The sequence below is a fragment of the Salvelinus sp. IW2-2015 genome, linkage group LG8 (assembly GCF_002910315.2).
Source record: "Salvelinus sp. IW2-2015 linkage group LG8, ASM291031v2, whole genome shotgun sequence".
Taxonomy (NCBI): Eukaryota; Metazoa; Chordata; class Actinopteri; order Salmoniformes; family Salmonidae; genus Salvelinus; species Salvelinus sp. IW2-2015.
In genome coordinates this window covers 2,808,830-2,825,738 of record NC_036848.1, presented here as the reverse complement: position 1 = coordinate 2,825,738, position 16,909 = coordinate 2,808,830, and the positions used below count along the sequence as shown (strand labels likewise).

General features: G+C 47.4%; 1 protein-coding gene across 1 annotated transcript; it reads right to left on the bottom strand.

The window, feature by feature from the left end:
* Window positions 1-13,271: 13,271 nt before the first annotated feature.
* Window positions 13,272-16,500, bottom strand: LOC111967223 (leucine-rich repeat transmembrane protein FLRT1-like). The gene is made up of 2 exons (XM_023992097.2): window positions 15,619-16,500; window positions 13,272-15,421 (listed from the first exon to the last, which is right to left on the bottom strand). The coding sequence occupies exons 1-2, from the start codon at window positions 16,493-16,495 to the stop codon at window positions 14,208-14,210; spliced, it is 2,091 nt and encodes a 696-aa protein (XP_023847865.1). The 5' UTR covers window positions 16,496-16,500; the 3' UTR covers window positions 13,272-14,207.
* Window positions 16,501-16,909: the final 409 nt, after the last annotated feature.

Sequence of the window (16,909 nt, the reverse complement as noted above, 5' to 3'; positions counted from 1 at the left end):
AGATAAATGTTTTAAAATTAAACATGTATGGAAACAGGTGCGTTAGCAGGCTCACGCAAGCTAAAACCCACATGGTAGCAAAAACTAACTAGCAGAAATTGTTAACAAGTTAAATGATTTAAACACACTTTGCTGTAGGCTACTAATTACTAGTTAACAAAAAAATCATGTATGTCACATAAAATATCTTCACCCCACCCAGTATTGTAATCAAAACTTACCAGAAAGCATGTAGTCCTTGGCTCAGACAGTGTAGTAGTGTGGGCTCAATAGCATCTCATTAGTGTGCAAGATCTTGAGAATCAGCTGTACATGTGATGGAAGAGTGCACTGCACATGTGATAGAAGAATGCTCTGTGCTTGCAGAGGGATGAAATTACATTGAATTGGGGATAGTTTAACCAAAATATGCCACAAGACCTAAAATTGCCTTGTGTATCCCACAAAAAAAGGTTCACTGTTATAAGATCACTTTTCCGTAAATTTACCGGAAAGTTTCTGACCCTTTGCAACCCTAATCACACCTGTGGGGATATGGGCATTCTTCTTACCAAACCACACAACCTTTGTTTTTGGAGGTGTTCAGACAGGGTTAAGGACAGAGAAAGCTTGTTTTCCAACACTTTTGATTAACAGGGCAAAATAGAAATAGGCCTAAAAGAGTTAGGATCAGTTTGATCTCCCCATTTAAATAAAAGACTAACCGTGGCTGCCTTCTAAGCAATGGGAACCTCCCCAGAGAGGAGAGACAGGTTAAAAAGGTCAGAGATAGGCCTGGCGATGATAGGAGCAACAACCTTAAAGAAGAAAGGGTCAAAGCCATCTGACCCAGATGGCTTTTTGGGGTCAAGTTTAAGGAGCTCCTTTAGCACCCCGGACTCAGTGATCGCCTGCAGGGAGAAACTGTAGCGAGGCAGGGGGAAAAGAGGGAAGAGCATCGGGGAAAGTTGTATTAGAAGGGGTGGGAGATGAAGAAATATTGGACGGGCAAGGAGGCATGGCTGAGTCAAATAGGAATCCTGACTTAATGAAGTTGTGATTAAAGAGCTCAGCCATGTGCTTCTTGTCAGTAACAACCACATCATCAACATTAAGGGCAGCTGTGAGAAGGAGGGTTTCCGGAACTTCTTGGGGTTAGACCAACTGCTCCTTAAAGTAACTCACTTTGGCCTTCCGGATAGCCTGACTGCACTTATTTCTCATTTGCCTGAATGAGAGCCAGTCAGCCTGAGTATGCGTGTGCCGAGACTTTCGCCAAATGCAATTCTTGAGGTGAAGTAACTCTGCAAGACTATGATCGAACCAGGGGCTGAACCTGTTTTTAATTTGAATTTTCTTTATGGGGGTGTGTTTGTTAACAATACCACTGAAAATATCAAAAAAGGTCCAAGCGTCTTCGACAGAGTGGATCAAGCCGATTCTATACCATTTTACAGAGGCCAGTTCATGAAGGAAGGCTTGCTCATTAAAGTTTTTTGCAAGCGTCTATGAGCAGCCATTACGACCAAAGGCTGTAAAACAGTGATCACTAAGGTCATTACATAAAACACCAGACTGATACCCATCATGATTATTTGCCAGGATCACATCGAGGAGAGTAGCCTTTTCTGGGTGTTTGGAGTCATACCTTGTGGGATTGGTAATAATCTGAGAAAGATTTAGGGAGTCCAAGGACTTGGTCAGGTGGTTTAAGCATGTCCTAGTTTAGGTCACCTAGCAGGACACATTCAGACTTAGTGTAAGGGGCCAGGAGAGAGCCTAGAGCAGGTGGGGTACAGGCCGGTGCTGATGGAGGACGATAGCACCCAGCAACAGTCAACAAAGAGCTTTTTGAAAGTTTAATGCTTAAAACCAGCAAATCAAATTGTTTGGGGACAGACTTGGTGGAGACAACCGAGCACTGAAGGTGATCCTTGGTTATTATTTCCACGCGGTCACCTTTGGAAGATCTTCTTAACAAAAAAGGTTATAACCAGAAAGGTTAACATCAGTATTCAAAACCCTCTTTCTTAACCACGTCTCAGTAATGACCAACACATCTGGATTGGAGCTGTGAACCCACACTTTCAATTGATCCATGTTAGGTAATACGCTTCTAGTGTTAATGTGCAGGAAACCCAGGCTTTTACGAGAGCTGAAATCAGTGAAACAGATATCAGAGCAGAAACCAGAATTGGGGCTATAGATGGACCAGAATGTACATGCACATTTCCAGATATCATCAACAGTAATACAATCAGGGCACGGCAGAGGACAGGGAGAGCTCTGCAGTGTTGATTTATGACATGTGAATGTGCATTAGATGGCAACAAGATCATATTATACAGCAATTTTATCAGGTAACATGAATACAAAGCCGGCGAAAGGTGGTTAGAATAGGATGGGAGGCCAAAAGTCTGTGTAGCCAATAGAGAGTCAGAGTCCCGAGTTTGGGAACAAACATAGTCTGTCCCATGGTTGGGTAAACAAGAAAGTTCATAGTCAACAAAGCATGCAGGAGTCGAGGCAAATAGCAAAATGCACAACAACATAAATATATATAAATAACAACTAGCCATTGTAAGTCACTCGCCCCAACAGTGCGTGTGTGCTGGAGGCTGTAGGTAGTGTAACTGACTGCTATCTCTGCTGTAGTTTCTGTAGTGACTTCAGGCTTTTTCTGTCAGTTTTAGTTAGTGTATCTCTAACTGTGAATACTCTACTGTAGGCCAACTGTATCCACACTGTAGTTAGGAAGTTTGTCTGTCGACCCACATGCACGCACGCACACACATTCCGCTCGGTCGGACCACCATCAGCAACCACTGCAATGCTGAAGCACTCCAAAACGGACAGACAAATTATCCCAGAATAATTTACAGCAGTCTGATTTATATTTCATTTAAATGTTTGACATTGACAAGTTAACAGGAGCCCCCAGAGTCAAGCCTTAATGACTGGTAAACAAAACGGTGGAGGAGAAAAAAAAGTGAATGAGTTTGCAGATTGCCCATTCATAGCAATTATTTCTCCCCTCTGTAAAGGCTTCCCACCCCCCAATCAATCGCCACTTTAGCTCGAATGGAGGAAGTGAGAGCCTCATTAGCCTGATTGGCCCAGTGCAATGTGGAAATTTCAGAAAGGAGTCGGTCTGCTCATCAGCACAGTGCTCATCAAGGCTGCGTTCATTAAGGCTCAGTTTATCAAGGCAGCATGCTTTGTTGTGTGTTCAACTGAGCTAGGCCTATTTATTTTGTATTTTATTTAACCTTTATTTAACTAGGCAAGTCAGTTAAAAACAAAATCTTATTTACAATGACGGCCTACCAAAAGGCAAAAGGCCTCCTACAGGGGGGACGGGGGATAAAAAAAGATATTAAAAAAATAAAAAATATAGTACAAAACACACATCACGACAAGAGAGACAGCCTATACCTTAATTAGTATGTTCTAGGGCTGTCCCCGACAAAAAAAACTATCTTGGTCAACTGAAAGTCGACTGTTCTTTCGACCAATCGTTTGGTCAACATTTTTAAACATGCATTTTTCCCTATATAGACACACCCTATGTGTTTAGAATCAAATCAACTATATACACTGAGCTTGTCTGATGCTTTAAGCCAGAGGTCATCAACCTTTTCTGAGTCAGGCCCACTTTCTGAGTCAAAATGCAAGTTGGGATCTGCCGCTCTGATTTTTTTGAACCCTGACTTAAAAAAACATAACCAATTTAAAACAGTTCTGTAGCAACAAGGTTTGTGCAGTAAGCTATATATAGGCCCACATTATGCTTGAATTTCCCGGCCAATGTTATTCTTCTCAGACCATTCAGGACTTTTTTTTAGGTATATATACAAAATGTTTTAACCAGGAAAGTCAGTTAAGAACAAATTCTTATTTACAATGACAGCCTACTGGGGAACAGTGGGTTAACTGCCTTGTTCAGAGGCAGAACGACAGATTTTTACCTAGTCAGCTCAGGGATTTGAACCAGCAACCTTTTGGTTACTGGCCCAATGCTCTAACCACTAGGCTACCTGCCGCCCCGCATGATCACACTGGTAATAGACCATTTGTTGTATTACTTGTGAGGAACAGCTGAGTGAGCATAATAATAATAATTTTTTAGACCAGGGGAAAGAGTTCCTCCTACTGGCACTCCAACAACACTTCCATCAGCATCTGGTCTCCCATCCAGGGACTGACCATGACCAACCCTGCTTAACTTCAGATACAAGCCAGCAGTGGGATGCAGGGTGGTATACTGCTGTGAGCAAGACCTTTAAACAGGTCAGCATTCACAAGGCCGCGGGGCCAGACAGATTACCAGGACGTGTACTCAGAGCTTGCGCGGGAACTGGCAAGTGTCTTCATTGACGTTTTCAACCTCTCCCTGACAGAGTCTGTGATACCTACATGTTTCAAGCAGACCACCGTAGTCCCTGTGCCCAAGAAAATGAAGGTAACCTGCCTTACCTGCCCCATAGCACTCACGTTGGCGCCATTTAGTGCTTTGAAAGGCACTGCTGCTCCTCGCTGTTTATTATCTATGTATAGTCCCTTTACCCCTACCTACATGTACAAATGACCTCAACTTACCTGTACCCCTGCACATTCACTCTCTACCGGTGTCCCCTGTATATAGCCTCGTTATTGTTATTTTATTGTGTTACTTTTTATTTTTTACTTTAGTTTATATGGTAAATATTTTCTTAGCTCTATTTCTTGAACTGCATTGTTAAGGGCTTGTAAGTAAGCATTTCATGGTAGGTCTACACCTGTTGTATTCAGCATTTCATGGTAGGTCTACACCTGTTGTATTCAGCATTTCATGGTAGGTCTACACCTGTTGTATTCAGCATTTCATGGTAGGTCTACACCTGTTGTATTCAGCATTTCATGGTAGGTCTACACCTGTTGTATTCAGCGCATGTGACAATATAACATTTGATTTGATTGATATTGTAGATGAGAAATGATAGGAATTAATGGTAAATGGTCTACTGGGGATATATGTAATGGGGAATTGATGGACACTAAAAATCAAATGCAAACAATTCACACAATGAAGTTATGAAGGGATGGCAGGTAGCCTAGTGGTTAGAGTGTTGGACCAGTAACCGAAAGTTTGCTAGATTGAATCCCTGAGCTGACATGGTAAAAATCTGTCGTTCTGCCCCTGAACAAGGCAGTTAACCCACTGTTCCTAGGCTGTCATTGTAAATAATATGTTTTTCTTAACTGACTTGCCAAGGCAAATAAAGGTAAAAAAAAAAAAATTTGAAACAAGGAATGTGCTGAAATTGGTGGAGAGAGATTTATACTTGATCCGAAAATGTGGTTGAAGACGCTGTATGGATGTTGTGACGCAATTGCAGAGCCTCTGGAGGCATGCAGAGGCCAAATTAAGTACAGCATTGCCATGTGCCTTCCAAATTTTGTAACAATGCGGAGAGCTCCATATAGCTCCACGTTGACATGATTGGTTGACAGTAGATGGGGGGCGGGAGGTCCTGTATGAACACAAACTCACTTCCTTGACATCTTCCTTCACATCAACTCTGCTCAGCAGATCTGCGCTGCTCCGCAAAGTGCAAGAAATTTTAATGCCCTGACTTCTGCAGAGGCCATATCACAGTAAACGCTGCGTGACCAATCCAGGGGTGTGATTGACCATGGAGGACCTTTCAGCCACACTCCCCTTCTTCTTGGACTGTGCCATCCCCCAGCCTCTGCTATGGATTAAAGGCACTGCATGGCCAATCCGTTTTTGTGGTGATATGGCCTCTGCAGAAGTCAGGGCATTCATACTTCTTGCGCTTTGCAGCGCAGAGCTGTTGTGAAGGAAACCAACTAATTTACCATTCATTACTACCTCACAAGTTCTACTCAATACCTGTGTTTCACTACTTATTTACTACATATATGAATGGTAAGTCAGGCTCTCAACTACTTTTTTGAAATCACCCACTGATATTTGTGTATGTTTTTTATTGCAGCGTTAAAACTAAAGGGAGACTTGTCAGAATCTGGCTATGGGTTGCAGGGGGGAAAGTGGGAGGGCAGAGCGACAAGACAAAGACAGCCTACTTTACTATACTCATGGGGAAGGAGAGACCAATAGCTAGACTTTGTTTTTAAGTTTTTGTTTTGGATCAAAATGGGGCTTAGGTGGTGGACGTGGCGTGGGCGTGGCCAATTGTGCACTCGCCGACCGAACATTTGAGAAGCCCTCCTGTTGGCTAAATGTTGCTGTTTTAAAGAAAAGGTCTGCAATTCTACTCAGTTTGCCATGTGGCGGAGATACAATGTTGCAGCTTTAAAGCTAATTTCCTGCAATTCTACACATTTTGCCATGGCTTATGCTATTTGAGTGACTCAAACATTATAACAAAATGGACACATTATTAGCCTATCCAGTCCAAGTGCAAATACAAGGCACGGAAGGGTGAGTGGTCGAGAAGGCGAGTCTCAAGTCCGAGTCACCAATTGTCAAGTCCAAGTCAAGTCACAAGTACTCGGGACTCGAGTACTACAACACTGCTGATAACAATAACCAATATTGCCACAACCTACATGGATATTGTGATCGATGCTCTCATCGCCTTTCAACCCCTTCGGCATGCTCGGCCTGTCTTGCTAATTCTAAGAGCTAGCAAACCCTCTTCAGAGATGAAACTCCCTTGAGAAATGCTACAGGAACCCATTTTACAAGGTTGTATTGTTATGTGTTCAGACTGTCCCTTTTCTGTTCCTGTCATTAAGTATCGGTCATTACGTAGCTATCATTAAGAAGGCTCATTACGTAGGTATCATTATTAAGTAGGGTCATTAAGTAGATATCATTAAGTAGGGTCATTAAGTAGGTATCATTAAGTAGGGTAATTAAGTAGGTATCATTAAGTAGGATCATTAAGTATTATGATTTCTAAATACTGCACAATTTAAACACTTGCCCCCCGAATCCCTCCTTCCCCAAAACACGTGTAAATATTGGACTATAAATTGTGCCTTCCTGTATTATACTGATGCTAAAAGGTTCATTCTCTTCTACTGAGCCTTTTACTTGATGTTCCTATTCTTCTGTTTTATTATTTCTAGTGTTTTGCATTGTGGTAGTGTCACGTTCCTGACCTGTTTTCTGTTGTTTTTGTATGTGTTTAGTTGATCAGGGCGTGAGTTGGGGTGGGCATTCTATGTTATGTGTTTCTATGTTGGTTAATGGGTTGCCTGATATGGTTCTCAATTAGAGGCAGGTGTTTTACGTTTCCTCTGATTGAGAACCATATTAAGGTAGGTTGTTTCACATTGTTTGTTGTGGGTGGTTGTCTTCCGTGTCTGTGTATGTTTGCACCACACGGGACTGTTTCGTTTGTTCGTTCGTTTTGTGTAGTCTATTTTCCTGTTCGTGCGTTCTTCATGTTATGTAAGTTCGTTTGTTCAGGTCTGTTGACTTCGTTTATTATTTTGTAAATTCTCAAGTGTTTTTTCGTGTTTGTCTTTATCTTTAATTAACATCGTTATGTCCTATAACAACGCTCCGCTTTGGTCCAATCCCTAGAACACCCGTTACAGAACCACCCACCAAACAAGGATCAAGCGGCGTGATAGGAACCAGCAGCAGCGGCCAAGAAACCAGGACTCATGGACATGGGAGCAAATATTGAACGGAGAAGGACCCTGGGCTAAGGTTGGAGAATATCGCCGCTCTCGGGAAGAGATGGAGGCAGCGAAAGCCCAGGAGCGGTGGTATGAGGAGGCAGCAAGGAGACGTGGCTTGAAATCCGAGAGGAAACCCCAAAAATGTATTGGGGGGGGCTAAAAGGAGTGTGGCGAACTCAGGTAGGAGACCTGCGCATACTCCCTGTACTTACCGTGGAGAGCGAAAGTACGGGCAGACACCGTGTTACGCAGTAGAGTGCATGGTGTCTCCTGTACGGGTGCATAGCCCGGTGCGGTACATACCAGCTCCTCGTATCGGCCGGGCTTGATTGAGTATTGAGCCAGGTGCCTGAACCGGCTCAACGCGTCTGGTCTCCAGTGCGTCTCCTCGGCCGGCATACATGGCACCAGCCTTACGCATGGTGTCCCCGGTTCGCCTACATTAGCCCGGTGCGGTTATTCCACCTCCCCGCACTGGTCGGGCGACGGGGAGCATCACAACCAGGTAAGGTTGGGCAGGCTCAGTGCTCAAGGGAGCCAGTACGCCTGCACGCTCGGTATTTCCGGCGCCACCTCCCCGCCCCAGCCCAGTATCACCAGTGCCTACACCACGCAGCAGGCTTCCTGTGCGTCTCCAGAGCCCTGTTCCTCCTCCACGCACTAGCCCTGTGGTGCGTGTCTCCAGCCCATTACCACCAGTGCCTACACCATGCACCAAGCCTCCTGTGCGTCTCCAGAGCCCTGTACACACTGTTCCTTCTCCCCGCACTCGCCCCTGATGTACGTGCCCTCAGCCCGGTACCACCAGTGCCGGTACACGCACCAGGCCTATAGTGCGCCTTGAGAGTCCAGTGTGCCCTGTTGCTGTTCCCCGCACTAGCCTGATGGTGCGTGTCCTTAGCCCGGTACCTCCAGTTCCGGCACCACGCACCAGGCCTACAGTGCGCCTCAGCCGGCCAGAGTCTGCCGTTTGCAAGCACCGTCTGAGCTGCCCGTCTTGCCAAGCACCGTCAGAGCTGCCCGTCTGCCAAGCACCGTCAGAGCTGCCCGTCTGCCAAGCACCGTCAGAGCTGCCCGTCTGCCAAGCATCGTCAGAGCTGCCCGTCTGCCAAGCACCGTCAGAGCGCCCGTCTGCCAAGCACCGGAGCGATGCCCGTCTGTCCCGAGCCGTCAGAGCTGCCCGTCTGTCCCGAGCCGCTAGAGCCGTCCGCCAGACAGGATCGCCAGACGTCCGCCAGACAGGATCAGCCAGAGCCGTTCGCCAGACAGGATCAGCCAGAGCCGTCCGCAGACAGGATCAGCCAGAGCCGTCCGCAGAGACAGGATCTGCCAGAGCCGCCAGTCCAGCCCAGGATCTGTCAGAGCCGTCAGCGAGCCATGAGCAGCCAGAGCCGTCAGCGAGCCATGAGCAGCCAGAGCCGTCAGCGAGCCGATGAGCAGCCAGAGCGTCAGCGAGCCATGAGCACAGAGCCGTCAGCGAGCCATGAGCAGCCAGAGCCGGTCAGCGAGCCATGAGCAGCCAGAGCCGTCAGCGAGCCGCAGCCAGAGCCGTCAGCCAGACAGGATCGCCGAGCCGTCCGCCAGACAGGATCTGCCAGAAGCCGCCAGTCAGCCAGGATCTGCCAGAGCCGTCAGCGAGCATGAGCAGCCAGAGCGTCAGCGAGCCATGAGCAGCGAGAGCGCGTCAGCGAGCCATGAGCAGCGAGAGCCGTCAGCGAGCCATGAGCAGCCAGAGCCGTCAGCGAGCCATGAGCAGCCAGAGCCGTCAGCGAGCCCTGAGCAGCCAGAGCCGTCAGCGAGCCCTGAGCAGCCAGAGCCGTCAGCGAGCCCCTGAGCAGCCAGCCGTCAGCGAGCCATGAGCAGCAGAGCCGTCAGCCAGTCCGGAGGTGCCCTCAGTCGGAGCTGCCCCCTTCAGTCCGGAGCTGCCGTCCTTCAGTCCGGAGAGCTGCCGTCCTTCAGTCCGGGCGCTGCCGTCCTCACGTCCGGAGCTGCCGTCCTTCATCCGGAGCTGCCGTCCTTCAGTCCGGAGCTGCCGTCCTTCATCCGGAGCTGCCGTCCTCAGTCCGGAGCTGCCGTTCCTCAGTCGGAGCTGCCCCTTATCCCGGTGGCTGCCCCTTATCCCGGTTTGCCCCTTAAATTAGGTGGGTTTATTTGGAGGGTGGTCATTGGGAGCGGGGATACGGAAGCGGGATTGACTATTGGTGGGGTGGGGACCACGCCCAGAGCCTGAGCCACACCGTGGTCAGATGCCCACCCAGACCCTCCCTAGACTTTTTGGTGGGCGTCCGGGTGCGCACCTTGATGGGGGGGGTTATGTCACGTTCCTGACCTGTTTTCTGTGTTTTTGTATGTGTTTAGTTGGTCAGGCGTGAGTGGGGGGGCATTCTATGTTATGTGTTTCTATGTTGGTTAATGGGTTGCCTGATATGGTTCTCAATTAGAGGCAGGTGTTTTACGTTTTCCTCTGATTTGAGAACCATCTATAAGGTAGGTTGTTTCACATTGTTTGTTGTGGGTGGTTGTCTTCCGTGTCTGTGTATGTTTGCACCACACGGGACTGTTTCGTTTGTTCGTTCGTTTTGTGTAGTCTATTTTCCTGTTCGTGCGTTCTTCGTGTTATATACGTTCGTTTGTTCAGGTCTGTTGACTTCGTTTATTATTTTGTAAATTCTCAAGTGTTTTTTCGTGTTCGTCTTTATCTTTAATAAACATCGTTATGTCCTATAACAACGCTGCGCTTTGGTCCAATCCCTACTCCTCCTCTTCAAGCGAAGAGGAGGAGAACACCCGTTACAGGTAGCGCTGAGCGATTAGTGCTTTTTGATGGTAGTGACTGCCTATTACTGCTTATCACTTATTAACCATCATTTATTCACATTACTTTACTTTAATACCTTATTTCAGTTGTTGTGTACTGTATATTACATTTGTTTTATTTGATGACTTAATTATTTAATTCCAAGTCATCTCATCTCTATAGAGCTGCTGCCTATGCTGTCTGACAAAATCACTATTTTAGTAGTTCTTAAAAGTAAATAAGGCATACTTTTGACTGATGAATGCCAACTATCAATCACATAGATAATGCATTTTCAGGTAGAAACACCTCATGAACCAACTGCTCTCTATCCCTCTCGATTGCACATCTTTGGTGTCTTCTCTCCCTCTCTGGTCTGTGACAAGTAGGCACGCAATGGATTATGGTCATTGTAGTTAATTGCCACGTTTTCTGCTCTAACCTATGTAGAATATTGGCCTGTTGGAAACTACAACTACATCGCACGGTTCGGGCTTGATCTGATTTATCTCTAGAGAAATTGTGCATTGAGTTCACAGGAAAAAACGAACTAAATGGAATTCAAATAATTGAACCATTTTAAAAACCAAAAAATAACCAAAATGTCAGTTAATCACTCTGCACTACATTGCCGGGATGGAACCAAGTAAGCATTTAGTTGGAAGTTGTATGCCAGTGGCGGTCAGTGCTCTTCAAGATTAGGGAGCCTTGTTTCTTCTACAGGATATTGGATGACTGTCATTCATATTCCATTTACCCAGTTCAATGTAACAGTAATAGGTTTAGGCTACTACATGATACTTTAATTTCCCCTGTACCCATCATGAGGTCGCTACAACCTAGCCTACAAATGAACGCTTATAACGTAGGTCCAGAAACAAATTGGAGTAATCAAGGTGACAGACATTGACACATTCAATACCGTCTTGCCTGCATCTAGCTGATCTAGGATGTAATCATTAGTCCAACAGTTGAAAAACAAGAGTTTCTATTGGACAAATTCAGCTAGGTTTATCCCCGTTTCGTTCCGGGGATAAACACACACACACACACACACATACACACACACACACACACACACGTCTCCAGAACATGTTGATACACACACACACAAATCGATAGGGAGTAGCTTCCTAAGGCTCATAAATCTAGTCAGTAATAATAACACAGCTACTATGTATTCAGAGAGTATATTTAATGAACATCACTCTGCCTCATTATGTATTTATGTTGCTATTGATTCTTTGTAATATTCTGCCAGTTTATTTGTACAGTATAATTTAACACAACCCACCACCACCTCCCACTAAAACACATACAGTATAAAAACATTTTCACTTTTACCAATCCATTTTTATTCGCATAGAAAAACAAACAAACTGAACCAAACAAACAGTTCTCACCGTTTAGATTTACACGTAAGACTTTATTATTTGTGAAAAGCTGAGAGTATTTAAAAGAAAGGTTTCTAAGACAGTAAAGAAGGCTCTAGATCTTTTCCCAGTGGAGTTCTGGATTGGAAAAAGACATCAGGCTAATGAAGTTCATCATGGTTTATTAAAACCTATAGTCTATACATAACTCACTCTAACAATCTCTTTCTCTTTTCCTTCTCTCCCTCCTTTTCCCATCACTCCCTTTATTCTACTCTCCATTATGATTAAGTTGTGATCAAGAGGCAAGACCATTGTTATAATATACATAGATTGACAGAGATTCTCTTCTAAGCCTTGTTTCTCGCGATGGGTCCTGTTGTGGGCCTTGTGTGTGTGTGTGTGTGTGTGTGTGTGTGTTGATGTTGTGTGCTGTGTGGTGTGTTGTGGTTGGTGTGTGGTGTGTGTTGGTTGTGTGCGTGATGTGTGTTGCTGTGTGTTGTGTAGTCGACTGGTCTGGGACGTGTGTGTGTGTGGTTGTGGATTGATCAGAGAGCACAGTTGCTGCAGGTTTGGGTTGAATCCCTGATGTTCTACAGGAACTCTGCTGCCTCGCCTACCTGGACCTGACTGGTCTGTCATAGATGTACATAGAGAAGTAACGGAGCATATAATGGATGTAATCAGATAGTTACTATAATAGGGCTCCATATAATAGGGTAGTGTTTACAGTCGCTGTGTTCAGATGTTTGGCTGGAAATTTTTTGTTTTTTGTTTGAGGATTTGGTGGTAGCTCACTGTAATCGGGCAGGTATTTTCTATTCTTTGCTGGATACAACCAATGGTTAGACCAATAGAAAATGCCTTTTACTTGTGGTTGATTACGTAATATTGATTGAGGACAGTTTTATCCATAGTAACCATGCCTTTGCTTATTCTATTGTGATGACATGCAATAAGCAAAATACTTCTACTATCCTTTCATATCAGTCCAGCGCTCCTTTTTCAGCCGTTTCCCGTTGCTGTCCGTAGGTGGCGGCGGTGGGTCTTTGCTCTCCCGGGGCTTGGCACGTGCTGTGACGGTGTCGTTGTGTGTGTGTCCTATACGTGTGGTGGCTCTCGTCTCTCAATTATTCTGGTTGCGGTCTGTTTGTGATGACCTCTTGTGTGGCTGTGTCCTTCCCCCCGGCGCCGGCGGCTCGTGCGTGTGCGGTCTCTCTGGGGTCTCTGCCGTCTCTCTCTCTCTCTCTCTCTCTCTCTTCTCTCTCTCCGCTTCTCTTCTCTCTCTCTCTCTCTCTCTCTCTGTCTGTCTGTCTGTCTCTCCCTCTATTTCCTCTCTCTCTGTATTTCTCACTCTACTCCAATCTTCTTTCTCTATTTCTCTCCCTCTTTAATATAGTTCTCTCTCTCTCTCTCTATTTTTCTCTCTCTCTCTATTTCTCCCTCTCTCTATTTCTCTCCCTCAATATATACTGTATATATATTTCTCTATTTCTATCTCTCTCTCTCTATGTCTCTCTCTATTTCTCTCACTCTCTATTTCCCTTTCTCTATCTATATATATCTCTCTCTATTTCTATCTCTCTATTTCCCTCTCTCTCTATATATATCTCTCTCTATTTCCCTCTCTCTCTATATATATCTCTCTCTATATATATCTCTCTCTATTTCCCTCTCTCTCTATATATATATCTGGTTCTCTCTATATAGATCTCTCTCTATATCTCTCTCTCTCCCTCTCTCTATTTCCCTCTCTCTCTATATATATATCTAGTTCTCTCTATATAGATCTCTCTCTATATCTCTCTCTCTCCCTCTCTCTATTTCTCTCTCTCTAAGATAGGAACATATATTTGTTTTGTCAGTCAGTGATGATGAGTTGTTGTTTGTAAGTTGTTATGACTAGTTCCATCAAACCCTTACCTGTGTGTCTACACAGTGTAAACAGAAGTATTTAGTAGTATAGTCATCTACACAAGTGCTTCTTTCTGGTATATATTTGCCTATATCGTCTGCCTAGGCCTAAACATCCACCTCAGACAACTAACAGTGTTTTATGGAATAGAAGGAAGAGTGCAGTAGCTGTAAAGACCTCAAAACGTTTAAACATGAGAAGCACTGAAACATTATCGTAGGTCAATACCCAGCATGGTACGACTTGACTGGCACTTCTGTCACCTAGCTAACATGTACGTGTGGTTGCCCTTAGGGGACACAGCAGCCCAAGCCAGTCAGCTAAGTAACAGACCAATAAGATTCAGAGCAGAACTGAGGAGGCACAGAGGATACTTTGGAACCAAGGAGACCAACCAACCAACCAACCGCCTGCTAGAACCGTATCCTTAGAATAGCGTCCAACCGGTGGGGGTGGGAGAAGTGTGTCTTAGATGATGTCATCACGTGTAGGTGTAGTCTATATCTGGGATCATCCCTTGCTCCCGGTAACCCCGGTTGGTCCCGTAGCCCGCCGTGTGACCCAGTTGGGTGATGATGCCGTTGTGACTCTGGTTGCTCCGGTAGGTGCCGTTACCGTGCGATGAGGGGAAGATGGTGTGCACGTAGGTCACATCTTCCCCTCCTTTGGGTTGCAGTGGCTGATGGGTCGTCATGGGCGTCATGGCCAAGCCGGGGCTCCTGATCTCCAGGATGGAGGTGTCCTTCTTAGTGCCCGACTCCACGTAGTCATCGTATGGCTTCCCCATTCCGACCCCGCGCTGTCCTCGGACCCCATAGGAGTCTGTTTCCCCGGAGACATACCCGGCGCGCTGGCCGTACCAGCAGAAGATGCCGAAGATGAGTATGAGGGAGACCAGGGCCGTGGCTCCGCCGATYATCTCGGCCAGGGGGAGGGCTGCCATCTCTGTGTCRGAGTCCTCACCCCCGTCTCCCCCCRCGGGGCGCAGAGCCTCCCCCGTCTCTATCTGAGCGCAGACGGGGGTCTGGTCTGTTGTGTCCTTTTCCTGCTGCTGTCCTCTCTGTGACCCTCCAGAGTGGGAGGAGGTGGAGCGCAGGGGGAGCAGGCAGARGAGGTAGTGTGATCGTGGCGTGAGCTGGGTCAGTAGGTACTGCTGTCTCTCCCCGGGGACCAGCGTCTCTGTGATGGAACCCAGAGCGGCGCTGCTGCCCAGCCTCAGCCACGATAGCCTGAAGGAGGGCGCTGGCCGTGGGCACAGCCACGTCACCTGCACGCTGTCCGCAGACAGGGGCTTCACCGTGAGTTCTAGAGCGTCGTGTGAGGCGTGCCCCCCCGCCTCTCCTCCTCCCGGTGGTAACGGCATCACCAGGCCTGGCCGCATGGCCCTGAGGGTAAACATAGAGCCCTGGCTGGGGGGGGAGGTGGTGGTAGTACTAGAGACAGTGTTCACCCCTCCTGGTGGGCCTTCACACTGGTCCATGAGCCCAGAGAGGTCCCTGAGGGCCTGGCCTCGAACCACCTCCGGCCCGTGGCAGGTCAGGCCCCGTACCGTCACCGCTGCCCCGCGGCCATACAGCCAGGCGTGGAGCCAGAGCAGGTTGCAGCCACAGTACCAGGGGTTCCCCCGGAGCAGCAACAGCTCCAGGCCGTCCGTGTCCCTCAGCAGCCCCCGGGGCAGAGTGGTCAGGTTGTTCCCTGCAGGGATGGAAATGGAGTAGTTCACTACAGTTACTCTGCAATATACAGGCTGCTTATTAGTCTACACTGCAGAAACTCAGCAATGTAAAATCTTAGGATTTTAGCTATGGAAATTATTTCGCTTTGGGAACTCTGTTCCATTGCGTTCCCCCTACTACCTCCCACCCCTCCAAATTCCACCCCCGGCTGGTTACCTGACAGGTCCAGCCTCTGCAGCCTCCTCATCCCGTCCAGGGTCCCCCGGGGCATGTGGATCAGCCCGTTGTCCTGCAGGTGCAGCCTTAGCAAGTGTGTGCTGGGAAGGTTGATGGGCGGGGCCTGCAGGGCGTTGCGGACCAGCGACAGCTCCGTGAGGTTGGCCAGGCGGGAGAAGGTGTCGTCGGCGATGCGGGTGTTGGCCAGGAGATTCCCGTCCAGGACCAGGCGTCTCAGTGAGGCCAGGCCCCGGAAGGCGTGGGTGGGGATGGTGTTGATGCGGTTGTCGTCTAATCTCAGCTCCTCTAAAGAAGCCGGGAGGCCGGCTGGGATGCTGGACAGGTGGTTCCGGGAGAGGAAGAGTAACCTCAGCCGCGGCGTACCGGAGAAGGCCCGTTCCTGGATGCTCACCGTGGAGATGGAGTTGTCGTCCAGGTGTAGCCTCTCTAGTAATGGTAACCTGGCCAACGTCATGCGCGGCAACGTCCGAATGTTGTTGTCCTGCAGGTGTAGTTCCCGTAGCGACGGCGGCAGGTGTAAAGGAAACTCGTCTAGTTGGTTGGCGTAAAGGTAGACCACACGGATGCTACTGCTGCGCTCTAACGATGGCGGCAGGCCGGAGTTGGCCAACCGGTTGCTCTGTAGGTAGAGAATGGTAGCCGTTAACGGTAGAGGAGGGATCATGCTCAGGCTCCGGTCGTTACAGTAGACGAAGCCTTCGTCACACCGGCACACCGACGGGCACAGGAAGTCTTCCTCGCCCTCCTCCATGGCAACTGCTGCCGCCGCCAACTCCAGCATCTCGGCCAGTAGAGTCAGGCACAGGAGGAGCAGGAAGAGCCAATCACGGAGCTCTACCAGACTCTCGGCAGCCATAGTCCCGGCCTCTGTTTGAGAGAGAGAGAGAGAGACAGAGAGGGAGAGAGTTCATGAGTTTCGAAAGTCCTTGTACTTCAGGAAAGAGAAAGAATGAGAGTTACAGGTCATTTCTATTCCAATGTCCTTCAAATTATTATGTTGTGTAAATGTGTTTTCCTCTTCAAGTTTTACTGATGTGATGTTTTTTGGACAAGTTATTGAACAATGAAAGTCCTTGAGATAGTGTATGAATAGTCGCTGGGCCCAACTTAAGTGAAGCTGTCAGGATAATATGGGCAGACCCGGCGCCAGAACGAATCTGTTGGACGGGCATTTGATTTCCAGAGGCGGGCCCATTTTTGGACCTCCTATCTGTGCACTTACATGCATTTTTTAAATTGGTGTAATAGTGAAGACCATAGGCAGCTCATG